The sequence below is a fragment of the Globicephala melas genome, chromosome X (assembly GCF_963455315.2).
Source record: "Globicephala melas chromosome X, mGloMel1.2, whole genome shotgun sequence".
NCBI classification, from domain to species: Eukaryota; Metazoa; Chordata; class Mammalia; order Artiodactyla; family Delphinidae; genus Globicephala; species Globicephala melas.
Window position 1 is genome coordinate 10,669,692 of NC_083335.1, and position 23,473 is coordinate 10,693,164.

The following is a 23,473-nucleotide window of genomic DNA, read 5'->3' on the forward strand; positions in this document are numbered from 1 at the left end:
AAGAAGGATATCCATTTGATAGAAAGCTGGAGAAATGGACAAATAGGTGATAAAGCAAATACAGTAAAATGTAAATTGGAAAATATATGTGGTGTGTATATGGGTGTTTACTGTATAATTATTTTGACATTTTTCTGTTTGGAAATTTTTCATAATAAAATGTTGAAAAAAATTACAGACATAGCTTTAAAAGTTTAACAGACCCCTTCAGTTGCTGGTGAAATTACTTTGGCCATAAATTTTAACTTTCATTGAGGAAAACCTCTTTAATCTTAAGATATTTCTCTACCAAAATGCTTCAAACTTTCCATACCTGACAAACCATACTTTAACAAAATATTTCACAAACATCTAATTTTATGACAGAAAATGGATAATATACCCACACAAAATGAACTTTTTATTCTATGTAGATATCTTCAATACTAAAAATTTTCCACCTGAACTTTAATAAAGGCAAAATCAGAATATTATAACATACCATTAGATTTTAGGATCGACTGCCCATATTTTTAATACAGCAAAACTTTAGAATGACTTCATCAATGTTACATTTACAATTTTATTTTTCTTTTAATTTTTTAAAACTCTTCTGTGGTATGCGGGCCTGTCACTGTTGTGGCCTCTCCCGTTGCGGAGCACAGGCTCCGGACGCGCAGGCTCAGCGGCCATGGCTCATGGGCCCAGCCGCTCCGCGGCACATGGGATCTTCCCGGACCAGGGCACGAACCCGTGTCCCCTGCATCGGCAGGCGGACTCTCAACCACTGCACCACCAGGGAAGCCCACATTTACAATTTTAGTTCTAAAAATTACTCAAACAACTGCTAAAATTTTTAGAATTAGAAATGACTCGTAATTCCTAAATTCCTGTATCTCTTCCTACAAATAATCTCCTTCTTAATATTTATTATTTTTAAAAGGTATTCATTTTTTACCTCATGAGGTTTTATCGACATTTAGCTTCCTAGAGTGATTTCAAAGTGCTATAAAAGAATTAAGTAGACGAATTATAGGCCAATAGTACTAAACAGATACCTAGATGGTATCTCAAGTACTCATACTGTATATATTACTGATGACCCCCAGTAACACTTAATATACAAGAAGTTATCTTTCAAGGAAACAACTCAATTATTATTTGGATTTCTAGTCAGATAGTAAGGAATTTCTGATTAAGAGTTATGTTCCATGGAAAAGTGAAAAACTTTTTGGGGGGCCTTGCTTCTTAGGAGCTTCAGCAAACATTTCATAGAAATATGGAATACTGAATTAAATGTGACAACACACAAAATAAAAGTAGTAACCTGAAATCAGCTCACTGTATTTTAATTCTACCACAACAAAACAGGTGGCCCACAATGACACATTACGGAAACTCACAAAGATTATAGAACTTCCTGCATTTGTCAAATGTTTATATCCCCTCCCGAAGAATTTTTATTGAAGATATATATTAGAATGTCCTACAGCTTTCTTCAGCTTCTAATATGGCAAAACTCTTTCACTCCATGTCTTAGACTCAACGGGACTTTTGGATACTCCGGATTTTTAAACTTCTGCAATTGAAATATCAATTCAGTCACCTTCTTCCAATGGAAGGGTTTTAGTGAGCAAGTGATTAAAAGCATTAAGTAACTCCTTTAAGTCACAAGAGCAATGAAGCTTCTGAATACGTCTAACCTGCAACAAGGTCAGAGCTTAGACAGCAGGGAAAATTGGCACATAATGCACAGCTATCTACCAAGTGGTTAGGACAAAACAAACAACTACTTCTCTCAGCCTCAAATAAAACAGAACTCTTTAATTCCAGATCTTATTATCAGGAATACTGCTGTGACCTTGTTGTGCTGAGTATTGAGGGGAAAAAACAAAACAGAAAATAAAAATGCAAATAAGCAGGCCCTGAAGAAAAATGCTGTTTACCAACTGCTTCAAGCCTACTGAGCCCTTCACTAACCACACTCCAAGTCACTACAGAATGTGACAGTGGGGACTCAAAATGGACAAAATGGAACCATGCACCACAATGCCCCCAGCTTCAGACAAAACCTCCCTCCCCTGAGCTAACAATCATTTAAGCAGAAAGAGGGAAAGGAGTCCCTTTTTGAGAACCTAACTACGTAGAGAATATCAGGAAACTCCACTACAGCAGTCCTGTTCATCTGAGAACAAACTATTGTTCCATTCATATTGTGGCTTGGGTTAGTTTTCTGGCGGTTTAGTAGGGGGGAAAAAATCAATGCTAGGAATCCTTGAGAAGATATGCCCAACACTTATCAACATCATATCGTCCTTTATAGGAAGCTTTTGCAAGTGATTAACATGCCATGCTCATCTGTCTATACAGTCAGCCCTCCGTATCCGCGGGCTCTGCATCTGTGGATTCAAGCAACCTCAGATCAAAAACATTTGAGGAAAAAATTGCAGAAAGTTCCAAAAAGCAAAACTTAAATCTGCTGCATGCTGACAACTATTTACATAGGATTCACATTGTATTTATACCTATTTACATAGCAATCACATTGTATTAGGTATTATAAGTAATATAGAGATGATGTAAAATATATGGGCGAATTTGCATAGGTTACATGCAAATACTACGCCATCTTATATGAGACTTGAGCATTCACGGATCGTGGTATCTTTGTGGGCTTCTGGAACCAATGTCCCGCAGATACCAAGGGACAACTGTACTCAAACACAAGACCCACCCAATTAAAGCACCCACCTTAGCTCAGGTCTGTAGCCCCTGGTAAAGAATGGAAGAGACAAGGTTCAGAAAGAACCAACATCCAGAATGTATTCTTCTTTGTCTTGTAAATCCCCAGCTAAGTAGGCATACAGAGGATCAAGGCAAGTCTTAAGACAGTACAAAGGCAATCCAGGATGGGGCTGAGGAGAGCCTGGGGCTAGGAGTGGAGTGGTAGGGGTTCGATTCTTCTTCCACCCCCACTGCCACCACCACACTCCCAGCCACCACCATCTTTGCATCTTCACACTGCAGCAGCCTCCTGGCTGGTTTCCCTGGAGAAACTCACCATTCTCTGTGTTGCAACCAGAGTGATTTTTTTTTTTTTTTTTGCGGTACGCAGGCCTCTCACTGTTGCGGCCTCTCCCATTGCGGAGCACAGGCTCCGGACGCGCAGGCTCAGCAGCCATGGTTCACGGGCCCAGCCGCTCCGCGGCATGTGGGATCTTCCCGGACCAGGGCACGAACCCGCGTCCCCTGCATCGGCAGGCGGACTCTCAACCATTGCGCCACCAGGGAAGCCCAGCCAGAGTGATTTTTAAAAATGTAAGTCTGATCATATTCTACCTCTTATAAGTGGCTTGACCTTGAGCAAATTACTCAGGGCAAATTACTCAACCTCTGTATGCCTCAGTTTCCCCACCTGTAAAATGGGTATGTAGTTCCGGGGCTCTTCTGAGAATACTGAGCTAATCATTTCTCAACAACTAAGAAGAGTAAGCAACACAAGTAAGGACTAAATAACTATCTGCTGTTATTATTCCATCACCCACCTACCCCTTTGCCTTAAAAACATCTCAAAGGCTTTCTTTGCTCTGAAGTTCAACCTAATTAATATGACCTATAATTAATGTTCAATGCTCCACTTGATCCAACTCAACCAACTCACCAGTTTCATCTCAAGTCATTCTCCTTCTCACCACTCCCTAGCAACACTGGCCTTCTTTCAGTTTCTGAAGGGGCAATCCTCCTTCCTACCACAACACCTTTGTACCTGTGGCTCCCCCACCTGAACGCTTCTGTCCCACACTTCACTTGGCTAATTCCTGTGCATCTCTCTGATCTCAACTTAAATGGTGGTCCTTAGGGACCACCTCCCTGATCTCCCACTCCACACTAGATACCCACGTTATGATCCCTCGTAGCACCCTTTGTAAGTACTGAAAACAAGTAACGTCACTACGCTGTGCTTTCAGCTTAATGTCTGTCTCCTCCATTAGAACTGTGCACTGAGGAACCCCCACTGTCTTATTCGTCAGTTTATCCTCAGACCTTGACATAGGACCTGGCATAGGGGAGCACTCGATAAATACGTATTAAATGAAAAACAGTCCTCCTTTCACTCACACCCCCTCTCCAGTCACTTCTCTCCGGGAGGTGAGGAACAGAAAACAGTAAGGTGCCACAGCATGGATGCCGTGCCATCTCCCCTCTGCTCACTCATCCCTTTCCTCTCTTCTTGCACCTTCCTCCTTCCTATCACCCTTCGCAGCTGTCCCTTCATTCCTCCCTCTTCTAAGGTTTCCTCTCTCCTCCATCTCCTTCCAGCTGGCCACCACCCAACTGTCATGTAAGACCCTGACCCTTAACCACAAACCGCCTGTAATGAAAGGCACTATCTACATTAAAACCAGAGCTGTGGCGAGAATGTGGTGGGCACTGTATTATCACAGGGAACAGAATTTCAGTATCTCCAAAGAAGGAGCATAAACAGTTATATTAGCAGAGGTGATTTTTTTATTGCTGCTACTTGACTACCACTTGGCTCACCTCCCGAACAACATGTCAAACCACTGTAAACACAGTCCTTATTTAGGGCTGCAGAAAGAAGCAGAGTTATGTCAGATGCAGAAATAGCCCAGAATGTCTGAGTGGAAAGAGCATAGCATTTGAATGCTCAGAACCTGTGTTTGAGACCAGCACCCTTGGCAACTCTGTTAGCTACCTGACCTTGAACAAGTCATTTAACCTCACTGAACTTGTTTCCTCACCTATTATATAGAGGTGATAATAACACCTATCTCGCAGGGTTTCTAAGAAATCAAATGAAGTATGTGGTAAAACATTTATTCAATTATAAGATTCTCTACACAGATATTTGGTTGATTACTGGGGTCTAACATTTCAATCTAATTCTCCTTTAAGTCTCACTAATAATAGTCAATAAAAGTTAACAGAAAATAATGATCTAAACCTAAAATGTTTAATAATTCTTAGTGGGATCATGTATATATTTGTTTACCTCGTGAAATCTTATTCACTACTTTATTAATTTTACTATTTTTATTTTACATTTTAAACCTATAACTTGCCTGTTTCTTCTACCATATCGCTGTTTTCACTTTCTTTGAAACTGGTTTTATGCCTGATCCGATGTTCAACCATGATTCCTGTACTCTTCTACAACTTCCTAAGAAGGATTTTATCCAGTCCTGTTGGTTAAATACATTCAAATTTAATCATATTTCCCTAACCAGATTATAACTAACCACTTTATATATTTTTATACTTATATTCACCCTTTCTTGTTCCTATTTATATATATTTCCACTTATATTCACCTTAAGTTTCTTGTCCCTATTTATATATATCTAAACTTTGGTACATAAATAGCAAGCAAAACTTTTTTGCTCTATTTCAAATGACAGTGCTCCCACTTTGGACAAATAGTAGAAACACTCTAGAGATTCATTCAGTTCCAAAATATTTTTTTAACATCTTTATTAGAGTATAACTGCTTTACAATAGTGTGTCAGTTTCTGCTTTGTAACAAAGTGAGTTTGTTATACATATACATATGTCCCCATATCTCTTCCCTCAGTTCGAAAATATTAACTAACTAAATATCTTATATCTATATGGAGCTTTTCTAGGCATATTACAGTTACTAATCAAAATAACTGGTCACAGTTCCACTTGTGATAAAAGTTCACAAAATAAATTTTAAAACACAGCTTCCAATTCATAAAACATAAATCTTCATAAAATTATAACAGTGTTAATACTTTTATAATTTTGTTCATACTATTGACTATTATTTGGTCATCCCTTTCCACTCACTAGGAAGCCAATTTCAACATACAGAAATAACCTGGTATGCTTAATCTCCCAATGTGATAGCTGTAAGTATGACAGACATTATATTTCACTCACTACAAACGGGTTCTTATCTACCTATATAAGTAAGAAATTTGAATTCCAAAAGATCATTTTTAAGTTCCATAATTCATTATCGTGTTTATCATTATTTTAACACCTAAGTGATCACAATCTACTAACCACCAACAGGGCTTCTATCAATCTACGAGCAATAAACACAAAAATACTATTTCTTGGTCATTTTGAGGAAAATAATCAAACATTTCCTATCATCTATTATACATTCACTTCTATTTAAACACATACCTATTGTTTATTCTACATATTCTTCGAGCACCTGAATATGAGAATTATTAAAATGGTATTACTATTTTGAAATATTGGATAATTCTCCACTAATCTCATTTAGTGATGATCTTACTGGTGATTGGGTAGCTTGATGCTTTGCTTCTAGTTAAACCCCCTCTTTGGTTTTAAAAACACCACTATTTTGACTTACTCTTAAGTTCTCTCACATTAAAATGGAACACTTTCTAGTCTAGCTTGATACATTATATTAGCTTAAAAGATTGTATTATGCTAATCCAAAAAACTGAAAAATTACCTTATAGCCTATGGTCTTCCTATAATAAAGAATTTCCTTTTCGAGGAGCTCAAATAAGCGTGGTGGGAAAAACTGAAAATCCTGAATATTTGGCTGTTTTGGAGGTCGTGGAGCCTGCGGGGGAGAAAATGCATTACATATATATTTGTTTTCAGTACATGAAGTGAACACACTTATCTTTTATTATTTCTTTTATATATAGAAAAATAAATACAATGGAATCCATTTATATGGCTGGAGCATATCAAGTACTTTTCTGTATTGTTATATTTTAGGGACTAAGATTTAGCACTAATATAAGTAAATCTGAATCAGAGACCACGTTACGAGACAATTCTACTGTAGGACATAAAACCTGGCCTCATACTGCTTTACCTTTGGAATCTTTGGCTCACTAACACGTAAAGCCTCTCTGAAGTAGGCATCCACCGCATAGTTGGCTTTGCGTTCTCGTTTGGGAGGTTCAATCCATTCCACCATTCCAAGCTATACACGAAAACAAGAATGAGGAGTTTAATAATTCCAAATTTTTTTATAAATATCAAGCACATCAAGGTTGTAGAAGTGCGAGAAAACCAAAGCCATTAGGAAGAATCAAAACTTGCTTTGTAAAACTCTAATTGGAAAAGATACATGCACCCCAAAAGAATCTGAAAAAGAAGTAACTAAATCACTTTGCTGTACACTTGAAACTAACACAATATTGTAAATCAACTATACTTCAATTAAAAAAAAAACTTGCTTTATAAGTCAGTTATACATCCCAACTTCCAAAACCTCATACTGTATACCAAGTTTAGGTGCAAGTGCAAGGATGGTTTTCTTTTTTTTTTAAAGGAAGTTTGAAACTTAGCTCTTGCTTAGTGATTGAGAAGAATTTGCATAATCTGGTTAATATTTTATGTCAAAATAAATAAATAGCGTCTAATATAGGAGGAAGACTAATATTGATTCTGGTAACTGTGTTAAGTGTATGAATTAGAAAATAGCTGAAAGGCATAAATAATAAATATCAACATGACAGCCACATATCCCTTCAAATCAAGAGAAATTTTAAAATAAGACCTCTTGGTAAGGTAGCTGTGGGAAAAGCCAGTGGAATCAGAAAGACCTGAATTTGAAACCAGGTTCTGCCACTTTACCAACTGTATAACTCTGAAGAAATTATTTTCTCCATCTGTAAAATGGGAATAATAATAATACCTACTCTGAGGATTAAATGTGACCATATATGTGAAAGCATTAGGTAAACTGCCAAGAGTTAAATGTAAGTTATTATTAGATATCCAAAGTGGTGTGAACAATGATTTGGTAGCCTTACAAAACTTTACCCCAATATCAGCTGGAAAATGCAATTTAAAAGTCAATATACAAAAGTGACAATATAAAGTTCTGAGTCTGTAGGTATGCTTTTCTAGTTCAGATATTTTTCTTGATTTCACAGTGCCTAGCCTACTACTTTTACACAAAAGAGGCCATTAATCTATTGGGCTGGCTAAAAGTTTTGTTTGGTTTTTTCTGTAAGATGGCTCTAGTAGCACTTACTTGTCTTTAACTTCATTGGAAATAATTCTGTTAGATTGTATGTGACAGCTGTCATATCAGCATGCATTTAAAAAAAAAGACTTATCAAAATTGGTGAATTTTTGTGTAGCCATTTTAACATTGAAGATGGAAGAAAAAAAGCAACATTTCCAGCATATTATACGTTATTTTTCAAGAAAGGTAGAAACGCAAAAAAAAAAAAAGATTTGTGCAGTGTATGGAGAAGGTGCTGTGACTGATCGAACGTGTCAAAAGTGGTTTGCGAAGTTTCATGCTGGAGATTTCTCACTGGACGATGCTCCACAGTCAGGTAGACCAGTTGGAGTTGATAGCGATCAAATCGAGTTATTGAGAACAATCAACAGTATACCATGCGGGAGGTAGCCAACATACTCAAAATATCCAAATCAAGCACTGAAAATATTTGCACTAGGTTGGTTATGTGAATCGCTTTGATGTTTGAGTTCCACATAAGTTAAGCGAAAAAAACCTTCTTGACCATATTTCCGCTCTACTTAAACATAATGAAAATGTTCCATTTTAAAACAAATTGTGACGGGTGATGAAAAGTGGGTACTGTACAGTAATGTGGAATGGAAGAGATCGTGGGGCAAGTGAAATGAACCACCACCAACCACACCAAAGGTCAGTCTTCATCCAAAGAAGGTGATGTTGTGTATATGGTGGGATTGGAAGGGAGTCCTCTGTTATGAGCTCCTTCTGGAAATCCAAATGATTAATTCCAACAAGTACTGCTCCCAATTAGACCAACTGAAAGCAGCACTCGATGATTAGTCAACAGAAAATGCATAATCTTCCATCAGGGTAACACGAGACCGCATGTTTCTTTGAGGACCAGACAAAAACTGTTACAGCTTGGCTGGGAAGTTCTGATTCATCTGCCGTATTCAGCAGACATTGCACCTTCAGATTTCCAATTATTTTGGTCTTTACAAAATTCTCTTAATGGAAAAAAATTTCAATTCCCTGGAAGACTGTAGAAGGAACCTCGAACAGTTCTCTGCTCAAAAAGATAAAAAGTTTTGGGAAGATGGAATTATGAAGTTGCCTGAAAAATGCCAGAAGGTAGTGAAACAACAGGGTGAATACGTTGTTCAATGAAGTTCTTGGTGAAAATGAAAAATGTGTCTTTTATTTTTACTTAAAAACCGAAGGCACTTTTTGGCCAATCCAATACAATTAATGGTCCCACTCTATTTGACCTCATCTACAGGCTGAGTTCTAACCTTGTTATCACATTTTAAGAGTGGAAGATAAACTAAGATGACTAGAATGGTTAGAAATCATAAACTCTGTGTCTAGAGAACTAAAGACTAAAGACAAAATGGTGGCATCCACATATGGAAAAGTCTATCAGATAGAAAAAAATGTTCTTTGTTGATCTATAAGATTAAAACCAACATGGAAAGTCACAAGAAAGTAGATTGCTACTCAATATAATTTAACAAATATGTCTTAAGTACCTATTTGCAAGTGTCAAGGATACAAAAGTGAATAAAACAATCTCTTCCACCAAGGAGCTTATAAGCCAAATAAGAAGTATTTTGAGGTACTTCCCTGGTGGCACAGTGGATAAGACTCTGTGCTCCCAATGCAGGGGGCCCAGGTTCAATCCCTGGTCAGGGAACTATATCCCACATGCATGCTGCAACTAAGAGTTTGCATGCCACAACTAAGAGTTTTTTGCATGCTACAACTAAGAAGCCCACCTGCCTCAACTAAGGAGCCCACGTGCCACAACTAAGGTGCCCGCCTGCCTCATCTAAGGAGCCTGTGTGCCACAACTAAGACCCGGTGCAACCAAATAAATAAATATTTTTTAAAAAATAGAAGTATTCTGAGAACCAGAGAATATAACACAGTGAAATGAAATATCCTGAATAAGAATCCCAACAATACCGAGTTCAACCAGAGGTTGGATGGGGGGAAGAAAAAAAAACAGAGGCTAGATAACTGTCCTAGATGTTATCGATGGGATTTCTTAATCACAAACAAGGTTAGACTAAATGTCTCTTTTACCTCTAAAAGTTCACGAGATGGATAATGTGAGTTATGTAACATGATGAGTTTTGTTTTGTTTTTCCCCTCAGATGGGTTAATGTGAGATGACAGTAATAGAAAAGATTTTTTTTTTTTTTTTTGCGGTACGCGAGCCTCTCACTGTTGCGGCCTCTCCCATTGCAGAGCACAGGCTCCGGACGCACAAGCTCAGCAGCCATGGCTCACGGGCCTAGCCGCTCCGCGGCATGCGGGATCTTCCCAGACCAGGGCACGAACCCATGTCCCCTGCATCGGCAGGCGGACTCTCAACCACTGCGCCACCAGGGAAGCCCGAAAAGATATTTTTTAATAACCAATATTTATTTGTCTCGATTGGGATGAAAAATCAATAATAACTTAACTTTCTAAAAGTAATGTATTTGGCCATTTAACCTATACTTGTTTGAAGGTTTAGATATTCAAATGTGAAATAAGTATTAAAGGCCAATTCCTGGATTTTCAAAAACAGAATAAATCATGCTAAATTAGTTTGTTTTAGATAAGACTACATTAATACAAACTTATTCAGGTTAATTTATTCAGAATCAATTTCAGTCATTATGACTTAATTCACCAGGTATGGTTATAAACTAATGCAACTGGTTCGATAAATCTTATATAAAAATCTACCTCACTGTGCAATTTCCATATGTATGAACAACATTCTTGCAGGTTTTCAATTCTCTTCAAAGGACAGTATGAACTTATTTTATGAACCTATCTAGAAAATATGGAAAGACATAATAAAAATATAATTTCAACTCAGAATATTCAGAAAAAAATCTGATTTAGTCAGTCAATTATAAAAGTCATCATAATTGTTATCATCAAAATTTCTTTATATCTGTACATCATTATTTTGCTAGAATTAGAAACACAGGAAAACTTATTATATTAGAAATGGACAAATATTTTACTAAGCCTAATTTTCCTCTAAGAAAGTAGGTAGGAAGCACCACTGATATTTAGACTTTTCACTGTTACTTTATAAAACACTTATAATAACAATAAGCCCAAGGGAATAATTGTAAAATTAATAAAATTCATATCACATAATGAGATCTAAAAAGCATATTAGGAAGGCAGTTTGCTCTCTGTGTATGCAGGCTGTCACCTCCATCTCCTCAGAGTAAGCCATAAGTAGTCTGAATTAAGGTTATAGATAGAATAACCACATAGATTTTGGTCAAGATACTAAAAACTAACCAGAAATAATGACAGCAACAAAGCATTATCAACATACTAGTTGCAATGCAAATTAAAATGGCTCACCTCTGATTTTTCAGTAAAATCAATACCTAAGAATAAGCTTTTTTATTTTAAAAAATTCATTCTGTCAGTTAAAAAATTTAACAGCTTTATAGAACAATTTGAGTAACAAAATAAAAATGATAGAATTGTATTATAACTCAAAAAATAACTCTCCTTGAGTCCATGGTGATATAAATAAAAGAGTACATAAATAAATGGGGAGAAGGGACAGCTCTTCCTTACAGAAAAATCCCAATTAATAAATGTAGATGGAATGAAGGAAATACAAAATTACCGTTAAGTAAACACCGCAATAACTATTGCAGGCAAACTCCACCAAGAGATGCTAAAACCAGTGGGCAAAAATTTGAGGCGTATCTCCCCCCACCAAGATACTTATCAATTACAAAGGGAAAAATGGGAACTCTACAGTGGAAAAAGCCAGCAGACATCACCTCAACAACGTGACTAAGGTTACTGTCCCCAGTAACATGACATAGTGATGTCATATGTTCCCTGGTATGATGTACTGAGAAAGACGTAACATCCCTTCCAACACATTCTTGCTAAAAATGCATAATGTCAATCAAATCATGAAAAAAATGTCGAACAACCCCAAAGTGAGATTCAAACTACAAGACAACTGAACAATACTCTTCAAGAGTCATGAAAAACAAAGAAAGACTGAGAACTATCACAGATTAGAAGAGACCAAGGAGACACAGCAACAAAATGCAATGTGGGTCAAGAGAATGAGAAGACAAGCCACAGACTGGGAGAAATTGTTTGCAAAAGACATATCTGATAAGAGACTATTATCCAAAATATACAAAGAACTCTTAAAACTCAACAATAAGAAAACAACCATTCTGATTTTTAAATGGGCGAAAGATCTGAGGAGACACTTCCCCGATGAAATATACAGATGGCAAATAAGCAAATGAAAAGATGCTCCCCATCATATGTCATGAGTGAAATGCAAACTAAAACAAAGACATACTACTACACACCTACTAAAATGGCAAAAATCCAGAACACTGTCAACACCAAATGCTGGTGAGAATGTGGCGCAAACAGGAACTCTCATTCACTGCCCACGGGAATGTAAAATAGTATGGCCACTTTGGAACACAGGCTGGCAGTTTCTTACAAAATTAAACATACTCTTACCATACAATCCAACAATCGTGCTCCTTGGGATTTACCCAAAGGAGTTGAAAATCTATGTCCACACAAAAACCTGCACATAAATGTTTATGGCAGCTTTATTCATAATTATCAAAACTTGGAAGCAACCAAGATGTCCTTCAGTAGATAAATGCATAAATAAGCTGTAGTACCTCCAGAAAATGGAATATAACTCAACACTACAAAGAAATGAGCTATCAAGCCATGAAAAGACATGAAGGAACTTTAAATGCATATTACTAAGTGAAAGAAGCCAATTGGAAAAGGCTACATACTGTATGATTCCAACTATATAATATTCTGGAAAGGGCAAGACTATGGAGAAAGTGCAAAGATCAGTTGTTGCTAGGGGTTGACGGGAGGGTGGGATTAACAGGCAGCACACAGAGGGTTTTTAGGGCAGTGAAACTATTCTGGATATCATAATGGTGGATACCAGTCATTTATACATTTATCCAAACCCACAGACTGTACAACACCAAAAGTGAATCCTAATGTAAACGATGGATTTTGAATGATAATGATGTCAGTGTAGGTTCCACTGGTGTGGGATGTTGACAGTGGAGGAAGCTGTTGGAGGGAGGCAGATGGAATATGGGAAGTCTTTGTATTTTCCACTTGATTTTGCTGTGAACCTAAAACTGCTCTTAAAAATAAAACTCTGTTTTTAAAAACTGCAATGTGGGATCCTGGATTATAAACCCTGGAACAGGGAGAGGACATTAGGGGGAAAACATGTTAATTTCCTGGACTTGATCACTGTAATATGATTAAGTAAATTGTTAACATTAGGGGAAGCTGAGTGAAGGATATATGTGAACTCTTTACTAGTTTTTGCAATAAAGTCTGAAGTCATTTGAAAATTAAAAGTTTTTAAAATTACAGCCATAATTTCAGTTTAAACAGACAAAATAAATAAAATTCCCATTTCTTCAAGAGACCTTTGTTGTCCATGAAGTATATTACAAGGCATTCTTTTATAAATGAGACCACCTGTAACAAAGTCCTTCTGGCATTTAAGTAACTATATGTTAACAATAATATTATTACTAATATAATTAATACTAAGTGCTACATATTTTGTTCTAATTACTCTATAATGTAATTACTCCAATCTCCATTTGATAGGTGAAAAAACTGATTATCCAAAGTCACTTAATTATGGTTACCAAAGGGGAAAGGAGGGGAAGGATAAATTAGGAGTTTGGGATTAACATATACACACTACTACATATAAAATAGATAACCAACAAAGACTTACTGTACAGCACAGGGAACTATACTCAATATTTTGTAATAACCTATAAGGGAAAAGAATCTGAAAATAATACATATGTATGTATAACTGAATCGCTTTGCTGTATACCTAAAAGTAACACAACATTGTAAATCAACTATACTTCAATAAAAAAAAATTTAAGTCAATTAGTGATCGAGTTGTGATTTCAGCTTTAGAATCCAGGAACTCAACCACATCCTATACTGCTTCTCAAAAACAAAAGTGGTGGTAGTGGTAGTAGCAGCAACAGCAAAAATGATGTTGATGGTGGTGGTAATAATAATAATAATAAACCAGCCCTTAGATAAGATCATTTTGACATACATCACTTTCACGCTGTAGCACAGTATTGTGATAGGTAAGTGCCAGTGTTTTGTTAAATATATAATTGTTACGGGAAGAAATGCTAATTTGAGAATCTAATGGTTGAGGGTAAAAAGTTACCTTCTGTTTTTCTCTATAATCTTCTCCTTCAAACTTGTACAAACTTTGTTCAGTGTCCATTCTAAAATTTCTCAGAGAAGACTCTCCCATTTTCTGCAAGCGTTCATTCATCTCTGCAGTCTAAAGTTGAAGGCATTGAAATTAGAAAATTATCACTGAATTACTTATAAAAATCTGTGGATTTTCTATCTTTTTAAAAGTCAGGTTTTGATATGAAATATGCAGTCTGTTAATTTACAAGGTAATAATGCAATGTTAACATCAAACTTGAATATAAATTTAATTTGCCCCAAGTATTTTAAATACTTAAATGGCTCTTAAGTGTTCTCACTTAGGCTTTCTTTAAAATCTTTTGTCATTGAAAATGTAGCCATATTATAATTTCTGCTGCATAATTTTAATGGGACACATGGCTAATGCTAAAACAAAGGCAAACTTGGATTAAACAACACATTTGCACGCTAACATAAAACACAGGAACACAAGATTGTTCAAATTCCAACATATGGCTTCAGATACGTGAAAAGGTACTAAATATCACTAATCGTCAGGGAAATGCAAATCAAAGCTACAATGAGATATCACCTCACACTTGTTAGAATGGCCATCATCAAAAAGTCTACAAATAATAAATGCTGGAGAGGATGTGGAGAAAAGGGAACCCTCCTACACTGTTGGAGGGAATGTAAATTGGTTAAGGAAATGTAGAAAACAGTATGGAGGTTCCTCAAAAAATTAAAAATAGAGTTACCATATGATCCAGCAATTCCAAATTCCACTCCTGGGAATTTATTTGAAGGAAATGAAGACACTAACTTGAAAAGATACCTACCTGCACCCCCATGTTCGTTACAGCACTATTTACAATAGCCAAGACATGGAAACAACCTAAGCGTCCATCGATGGATGAATGGATAAAGAAAATGTGGTGTAAATGTATACAATGGAACATTACTCAGCCATTAAAGAGAAGGAAATCCTGCCATTTGAGACAATGTGGATGGACCTTGAGGCTATTATGCTAAATGAAATAAGTCAGACAGAGAAAGAAAAGTACCATATGATCTCACTGATATGTGGAATCTAAAAAAAAAGAAAACCTAACTCATAGACCCAGAGAACAGATTGGCTGGTTGCCAGAGGTGGGGGGTGGGAGGTCAGTTATAAAATAAATAAGTGCTGGGGCTATAATATAAATGTATGGAGATATAGCCTCAGAAACAAAAAATAGTCTGAAAAGTAAATTCGACCAATTTACAGGAAATACAGTACATAAGTGAACATGGTAAAATACTCCGTGGGGATGGAATCAGCAAAATCTAGACTGTGAGCAACTCAAAAGGCAAACAATCCAGTTTCTTCACCAAATAAATTACAAGGGAAATAATACATAAATGGGGGGAGAACCTACAGATTAAAAAGGATACATATGACATATCAACCAATGACAATGTATAGACCTTATATGCATTCTGATTTTTAAAAAAGTTTTAAAAAAGCTTAGCTACTTCTGAGATAATTGGAAATTTGAATTATAACTGGATTTTTGCTGTTAAAGAATTATTGGGGTTTTTCAGGTGGGACAATGCCATCATGGTTATGTTTTTAAAGAGTTCTTATATTTTAGAAATACATAGTGAAATATTTACAGCTGAAATGATATGGCTGAGATTGAACTGGGGCTGTGAATGGGGCAGGACTGGTTGATGAACTGGGGCTGTGAATGGGGCAGGAAGATGAACTGGGGCTGTGAATGGGGCAGGACTGGTTAATGGTTGTTGGAAACAGGTGATAAGTACATGGGGGTTCATTACACTATTCTGTCTACTTTTGCTTATGTTTGAAATTATCCATAATAATTTGTGAAAAAAGGTAAATTCAACACAAAATTGCAATATTCTGAAACAGCTTATTATACTTTAACAAATAATGCTTTAATATTTTACAAAATGTTCACAAAAGTTTCAGTTAACACAATGTATCAGTAGATAATTTCTAATCCCATGCAAAAAAGTCACAAAAATGCAGTCCTGATACAAGTGATTAAACACAACATTTTTGGGGCTTTTAAGTAGAGTAAATACCAATATTATAAGCATGAGATATAAGGTCACTCAATTTTAAACTCCGGTTCCTACTCTTCTCACCAAAAATTAAACTAAAAAAAAAACCCTAAATTATCCCTGGATATAAATCTACAAATTCTTAGAACATGAGTCATTTGAAACATGCATTTGAAACAACACACTACAATAATCATGCTGAAATAAACTGATGTTAAAGCAATCCATCATGAAAACAAAATGCCATTTTAACTAACCTTCTTTTCCCCTCTTTCCAGAAGAGTTGTAATGTCTTCATCTGTCAGCTCACTTTCTTTAGAAGCAAAAACATGGGTGGCTCCATGACGTATCATTTGTAACATTTCCTCTTTTGCCATCTTGTTAGACTGTTGGTCAATAAGTCTTCCTGATAATAAAAATAAAAGTTGTATATATGCAATATTCCAGAGAAAGCATAGCATATTAGTTCTAATCAGAAACTACTACATTTAAACATAAGTAAAACTTTAGTGAGCTTTAAAGTAATTTTTTAAAAGAACAACCCTGCAAGTTTTTCTTCTACCATACCTTCTATTTCAATATGAATTTCCTTCTATAAAATTCAGTTAAAACATAGGACAGAAACATTTTTTCATGTTCAAACTTCATTTCTCAGATCAAATTGTTCTGTATGAAAAGGCACCCTCTAATACATGTTCTAAAATTTTTAAACCAAACATTTTATCTGCTAAATAATACCAAGTACTTCAAAAGACATGCCACTGACATTCAGCTATAAGCTAGTGATGTTCAAGTACCTACTCCATATACTGAATGCCAGGTTTCAAAATAGGCAGATTTAAATTAGCATTTTTTTTAATTTGACTTTTTTCTTTTACTAAGTTTGCAGATTTTGGTCAACTTTCATTAAAAGTAATCTCCTCTGAAGAAAACTGCACGTGTTTTTCAAAAAGAACACCTAATTCAGTTTACACGTATAAATACCTTGTTGTATGACAATTGAGTCAAGTCTCAGTTTTATCTCAGCTCTTTCAACAATCCTTTCTTCAACGGTGTTGTCGGTGATGAGACGAAATACACGTACTGGCTTCTTCTGACCGATACGATGTGCCCGATCCTAGTAGAAAAAAATCCTAATATAAGACATTGGGCATTCTGGATAAAATGTATGGTATAGCAAGCTTATGCTATAAAATTCTGAAAATAAAAATTAGTTCCTGATCTCTCTAGACCTGCCATTTTTGAAACGAGGGTAAAGAATATTAAGAATATGTAGAGACCCCTGGGAACACAGAAATCTGCAAATATTCTGCCGTACCATTAATGGAAATTTCCAGAAGGACAACAGACAAAACCCCTTTAAGATGAGGACTAAAGAGAGCTGAAAGCTTCTGGATTAAGTTACTAAGTAACTTTAAGCCATTAAATACAAACATCTTCCACACTAGCAAGGAGTTTTTTAAGTGAGGGGCAAATTAGTTAATAAGGGCTGCTTTGGTGGCAAAAGTCAGCTTTCTCTCATCAGCAAGCAGTTCTTTCTGTTTACTGAGGCAATTCAGGGATCTGTAATAAAGGGTCATAAAAATTAATGGGTTATTAATACCCTTACTGTATGGTCTTGAACTGGTCCTATGGTTTACAGTTGGTAAAGGTGTGACAGGTGGCAAGTTCTGATAACATATAAACAGCTAGGGGGAGTGTTTTTGTTTTTGTTTTAAACATCTTTATTGGAGTATAATTGCTTTACAATGGTGTGTTAGTTTCTGCTTTATAACAAAGTGAATCAGTTATACATATGTCCCCATATCTCTTCCCTCTTGTGTCTCTCTCCCTCCCACCCTCCCTATCCCACCCCTCTAGATGGTCACAAAGCACCGAGCTGATCTCCCTGTGCTATGCGGCTGCTTCCCACTTAGCTATCTATTTTACGTTTGGTAGTGTATATATGTCCATGCCACTCTCTCACTTCGTCCCAGCTTCCCCTTCCCCTTCCCCGTATCTTCAAGTCCATTCTCTAGTAGGTCTGTGTCTTTATTCCCATCTTGCCCCTAGGTTCTTCATGACCTTTTTTTTTTTTTTTTTTTTTTTTAGCAGTCACTATGGAGAACAGTATGGAGGTTCCTTAAAAAACTAAAAAGAGAACTACCATACGACCCAGCAATCCCACTACTGGGCATATACCCTGAGAAAACCATAATTCAAAGAGTCATGTACCACAATGTTCATTGCAGGGGGAGTGTTTTTAAAACACAAGAAGCTGCCAGGGCAAATAGGTGAAGGGAGGAGGCTGGTCGAGAAAAAAAAAATCAAAGAAACAGGGTTCAAAACAGCCCTTGTACTAAATATAAAAACACTAGAGCCAGTAACAGTTTCAACACAGCACACTGAGAGAGAATGCAACACCCCTACACATATTTACATTTCAAACTCAAATCGGTAAATCGTGAAAGATCAGCTATCCTCTAACACTTTTAAGGAAATAAAGTGTCACCAGTAAGTTTTCCAGTTCAGTAACACTGTAACTTACTGGGGCTTACTCCAACTTAGTCACATCAAACATGCAGTTTGGTACCTAAAGCAGTAACAATTATGCCAAAGTATGTGGATTTTAAAATGTCCCGATGGTCAATATTTTCAATTCTCTATTATAAAAGAAAAGGGACGACTTCTAAGCTCTGCCTCATTGGCATATGACTTTAATCATTTCCAAAGACAGTCAGTTGTCCCATAAATTCCTGGGATTTTGAATGCATAGCTATGTTTTATCTTTTTACCTCTGAAATTATATATAATCTCAAAACTTGAGTCACAGTGACTCAAGTTGTAGCTCTAGTTCAATAAATGATACCATGATGAAAGGTAAGAAAAGCTCCCTGAATCTTTTTTAAACATAGAGTAGTTTCTGATGGTGTCCTTAGGTAGCAAATGTTTTCCTGGAATATATTCCTTTGTTACCTTTTTACCTTCTTGCCCCAATTGTTTTATAACAGAAATTAAAACCCTATCTCTCCCAATTTCAGTGCTAAGGATTTTAATATATTTAGTTGTTAAGGAAATTAATACTGAAAGACTAATTTTTAAACCCTTTTCATTAAAACATATGTATGTGCCCTCTTCAATATTTAAGAGTGGGAAAAAATGACATTTCTGTTTCATGATAAAAGCCAAAATCAACACACAAATGCTATAGTTGGGCTTGGGGTGTATTTGTTTTTGTTTTGTTTGTTTTTTGCAATTAGCACAGCAACTTTGTTTTCCAGAAAAATCTATTTTAACATCTACAAAATCCCCCAAAGATTGTTGTTACCATTTCATCATAAATTACCTTTGTGCTGTATAAATAACAATAGTTTTCCGAGCTAAGGTAAATTTCTGATACCATTAAAGATTACTAACCATAGCTTGTAGATCAACCTGTGGATTCCAGTCTGAGTCATATAGTATAACCACATCAGCACTTGCCAAGTTAATTCCAAGACCTCCAGCCCTGGTACTCAGCATAAAGATGAATTTGCTACTATTAGGAACATTAAAGGCCTCTATTGCTTCCTTTATTTAATTGACAGGAGATGGAAGAAAAAGAGAGAAAAATCAAATTATATTACCAGAGTCCTTAAGAAAGAAATAAACATTTTAACATGCATGCTCAAAACCCCACTTTGTAATATTCTTCCATCTTCAAAAATATTTAAGCATCTATCTATAAACTGTACTATGTGTACAGTAAAAAGTGTATTACATAACGTTCCTAACCTTTAGAAGCTTACCTCAATAAAAAGAACAATCACAAAGACAAATTTAACTAAGCAATTAATCAATCATTTAAATTATTTTAAAATAATAATAGTGAAAATGTTTTAATTGAGTGGGAGCTAAAATATATCTAGGGGGTAAAATGTCAGATATCTCAACTTCATTCCCATTAATTTATGAAGAATTAATAAAGAAGGTATAGAAGACCAACCAAGAGAGATAAAAGTTTAGAAATGGGAATGAGAGCAACAGATAGAGGGGAAGGTAAGTAGATTTATTTCCATATGGTGAAAAGGAGCAAACAGGGAAGTAATGAGGAAAATCAGGAAGGTAATCCAGGGATATTCAGTGAAGAGTCTTAAAAATTAATAGGATGTTAATATCCTTGCTATATAAAGATCTCATACAAATTAATTAGAAAGAAACACTAAGACCGCAATAGAAAAATGAGAAAAAAAAGGACAGTACACAAAAGAACAAGTACGAATGGCTAATAAACACAAGAATAATGTTCAATCTCACTAGTAATCAAATAAATGCAAATTAAAACAACATAATACCATTTTTTAAAGATTAAAAAAATGATATACTCAATGTTGACGAGGGGGCGGTGAGACGGGCACTCTCATACATTGCTGCTGGGAGTGTAAATTGGTACAACCTTTCTGGAAAGCAATTTGGCAATATGCATCAAGAGTCTTAAAAGTGTTCATACCCTTTGACCCAGTAATTCCACTTCTAGGAATTTATCCTAAGGAAATAATCAGAGATGGGCACAAAGATTTATGTATAAGGACTTTTACTTAAGCATTATTTATAATAGTGAAAAATTGGAAACAACCTGAATGATCAACAATAGGGGGATAAATTATTTATTGTATGTCCACAGGATGAAATATCACACTAAAATTATTTTTACAATGATATTTTTTACTGATATAGGAAAGTACAATATAATGTTGAGTAAAAAGTATCAGGATACTGAACTTCATATGTAGTGTATAGAGTATAATATTAATTATTTATATATTATATATGCATAAAAATATTGGCCAGAAATACTTTTCTTCTCAAGATTTCCTTGGCAATCATATATTACTTTCATAATCGCAAAATACAGGAAGTTCTATTTTTAAGGAATGGAATGGCATGGTCAAAAGTTGCAGACAGAGAAGGTGACTCTGCCGCAGTCCATACAGCATGTAGAGGGGGCAGTACAGAAAGCAGCATGGTGTAGTGAGAGGCAATTTGGTGTAGAGGAAATAGCAAAAACCTGGGCGTGAATCATAACTCTACCATTTATTACACATGTGGTTCTCAGCAAGCATTTAACCTCTCCGAGACACAGTTTCAAGTGGAGAAAATTATGCCAATACTTTACTGGGCTGCTGGGAGAATTCAGCTGGAACTCTAAGTTGCCTAGCTCATAGTCGTTGCTTGACAAATGTTAGTTCCTTTCCCCATAAAAGTGAGGAGCTAGCTGAATTTAGCTGTAGCAATGGAGAAAGGGCAAATCCAGCTGCTATTGAGAAAGAATTGCTTATTAACAGCTCGCAAACAAATCGAGTAAGGAATTAAAGGTAGTCTTCCCCTTCTTACTAGGAAAATAGATGAAATGCTTGTCTGAACAACAACATAATGGGAAGGCAGGACATTTCCAAAAGAAAACAAACAGCTCTCACTTTGCTATATCTTTTTTGTTTTAAAGATTTTTTTTTTGATGTGGACCGTTTTTAAAGTCTTCATTGAATTTGTTACAATATTGCTTCTATTTTATGTTTTGGATTTTTGGCTGCAAGGCATGTGGGATCTTAGCTCCCTAGCCAGGGATCGAACCCGCACCCCCTGCACTGGAAGGCAGAGTCTCAACCACTGGACCGCCAGAGAAGTCCCTCACTTTGCTATATCTAAAGTCAAAGCATGTGATTCAAAGTCTCTGAAAGGAGAACATTATTTAACATTTTAAGAAACCAGATAATTGGAGCATAATTAGGTAAAGTCCACATTATTCATGAGCAGAGAGATTAGACAGAAATGCAAATTGGCTATTTGAGATCAGAAAGCACCTACTCTTCTGCCTTAGTATCATCTTCATTCCGGGAAGAAGGGCCATCTTGAATGGTACTATGCTTAATGTGGATTTGGAGAAATCCATTCCCAGGAATAAATCAGCGAAAGCCCAATAAAGATTCAAGTTACCATTTCAGAGAGGGTAAAAGACTAAAGAGCAGGGAACAGCATAAGCTTTGAAACGTCCTCATTTATAAATATTACCACAACTGTTTTCCCACAGTGTGTAGCAGGGAAACCCTTAATGTGAAAAGGGCCTGTGCTCCTGCTGTGGACACTATCGTACACTATGCCAGGTTTCACTAAGGAGGCACACAAGGGACAGAGTGCCCACTGCAGCTATGGAAGGAGAGGGACACAGGCTGAGAGTCTTTGTGGCCTGAGAAGGGGTCCTAGAACTGAGAGGTGAAAAGGCCTGTGTGCACTTTCATGACCTGTGGGCTATACTGCACTACATAGTACAAAAACTCTGTTCATACATATTATATGCAGTGATCCTCACAACACTGTCAGGAAAACAGAAGCCTAAGCATTAATATTACCCTTATAATAAAGAGTCAAAGATACTGAGGCTCAGAGGATTAAATAGCTTGCACGCATAGTGGTGGAGTTGGTGTTAAGTTCAGGTCTTCTGAAACCAAGTTCAATGCATTTTCCACTATACCATGAAATCACGATCTCTGCCCAGAGCATGAGTATAGACTTAAAACAGAGGCCAAAGACAGAGCCCGGAAGGATCACAGAAAAGAGAAGATAAATTAGCAAAGCCCTCTCCCTCAAAAAAAAAAAGTGCTTTAAAGGGCTTAAAATACATTAGACCCCTGACATTCATGAGAAGTCATCTAAAAATCTTCAAGAATTTCCAAATTACAGAAAACTAGTGGGTGCTAGGCAGGCTTCCTCATTAGCTAAGTGACTCATTCCTGCACACCAACCTTTTAGTACTCCAAAATCCAAGTGCATGATAAGCTCCTACACCTATGTTGTCCCATTTCAGTTGTACAAAATTTCTGTAAGACTGAGATCATTCCCTTTACAAATTACTGTCTCATGAGTCTATGGTTGCTCATAAATTGAAACAATCTCAACTGTTAAGCTCCATGAATGGCGAGGCTCTAATGTAGGAGGCAAATCAAGAAAAGAAAATGACACAGAATCAGGGGTCAAAGAGTAAACTGAGAAACAAGTAGTCAAAAGGCCAGAGACAGCAGTGATTAGAGGAGGTAAGGATGTAATAGATAACTTAGGATGTCTTTGAAAACCTTGGAAAGAAAGATTTTTAAAGAGCCAGTGTAATGGAAGTCCAGCTAAAGATCTCAAAGAGAGAGAGATGGTAGTGAGAAATTCAATGCACCTAGCTAAAGA

The 23,473-nt window shown here is 36.2% G+C and overlaps 1 protein-coding gene across 4 annotated transcripts in view; it reads right to left on the reverse strand.

Annotated features, from left to right (window-relative positions):
- Positions 1–23,473, reverse strand: part of SMARCA1 (SNF2 related chromatin remodeling ATPase 1) — a 69,141-nt gene that overhangs the window by 22,223 nt on the left and 23,445 nt on the right. For all 4 annotated transcript variants that reach the window (XM_030844869.2, XM_060292490.1, XM_060292489.1 and 1 more), the window contains exons 13-18: positions 19,682–19,834; positions 17,270–17,402; positions 16,543–16,691; positions 14,223–14,342; positions 6,830–6,940; positions 6,455–6,568 (exon numbers count right to left, since the gene is read on the reverse strand). In XM_030844869.2, coding sequence (XP_030700729.1) covers positions 6,455–6,568; positions 6,830–6,940; positions 14,223–14,342; positions 16,543–16,691; positions 17,270–17,402; positions 19,682–19,834 — 780 coding nt within the window. The remainder of the gene's footprint in view (positions 1–6,454; positions 6,569–6,829; positions 6,941–14,222; positions 14,343–16,542; positions 16,692–17,269; positions 17,403–19,681; positions 19,835–23,473) is intronic.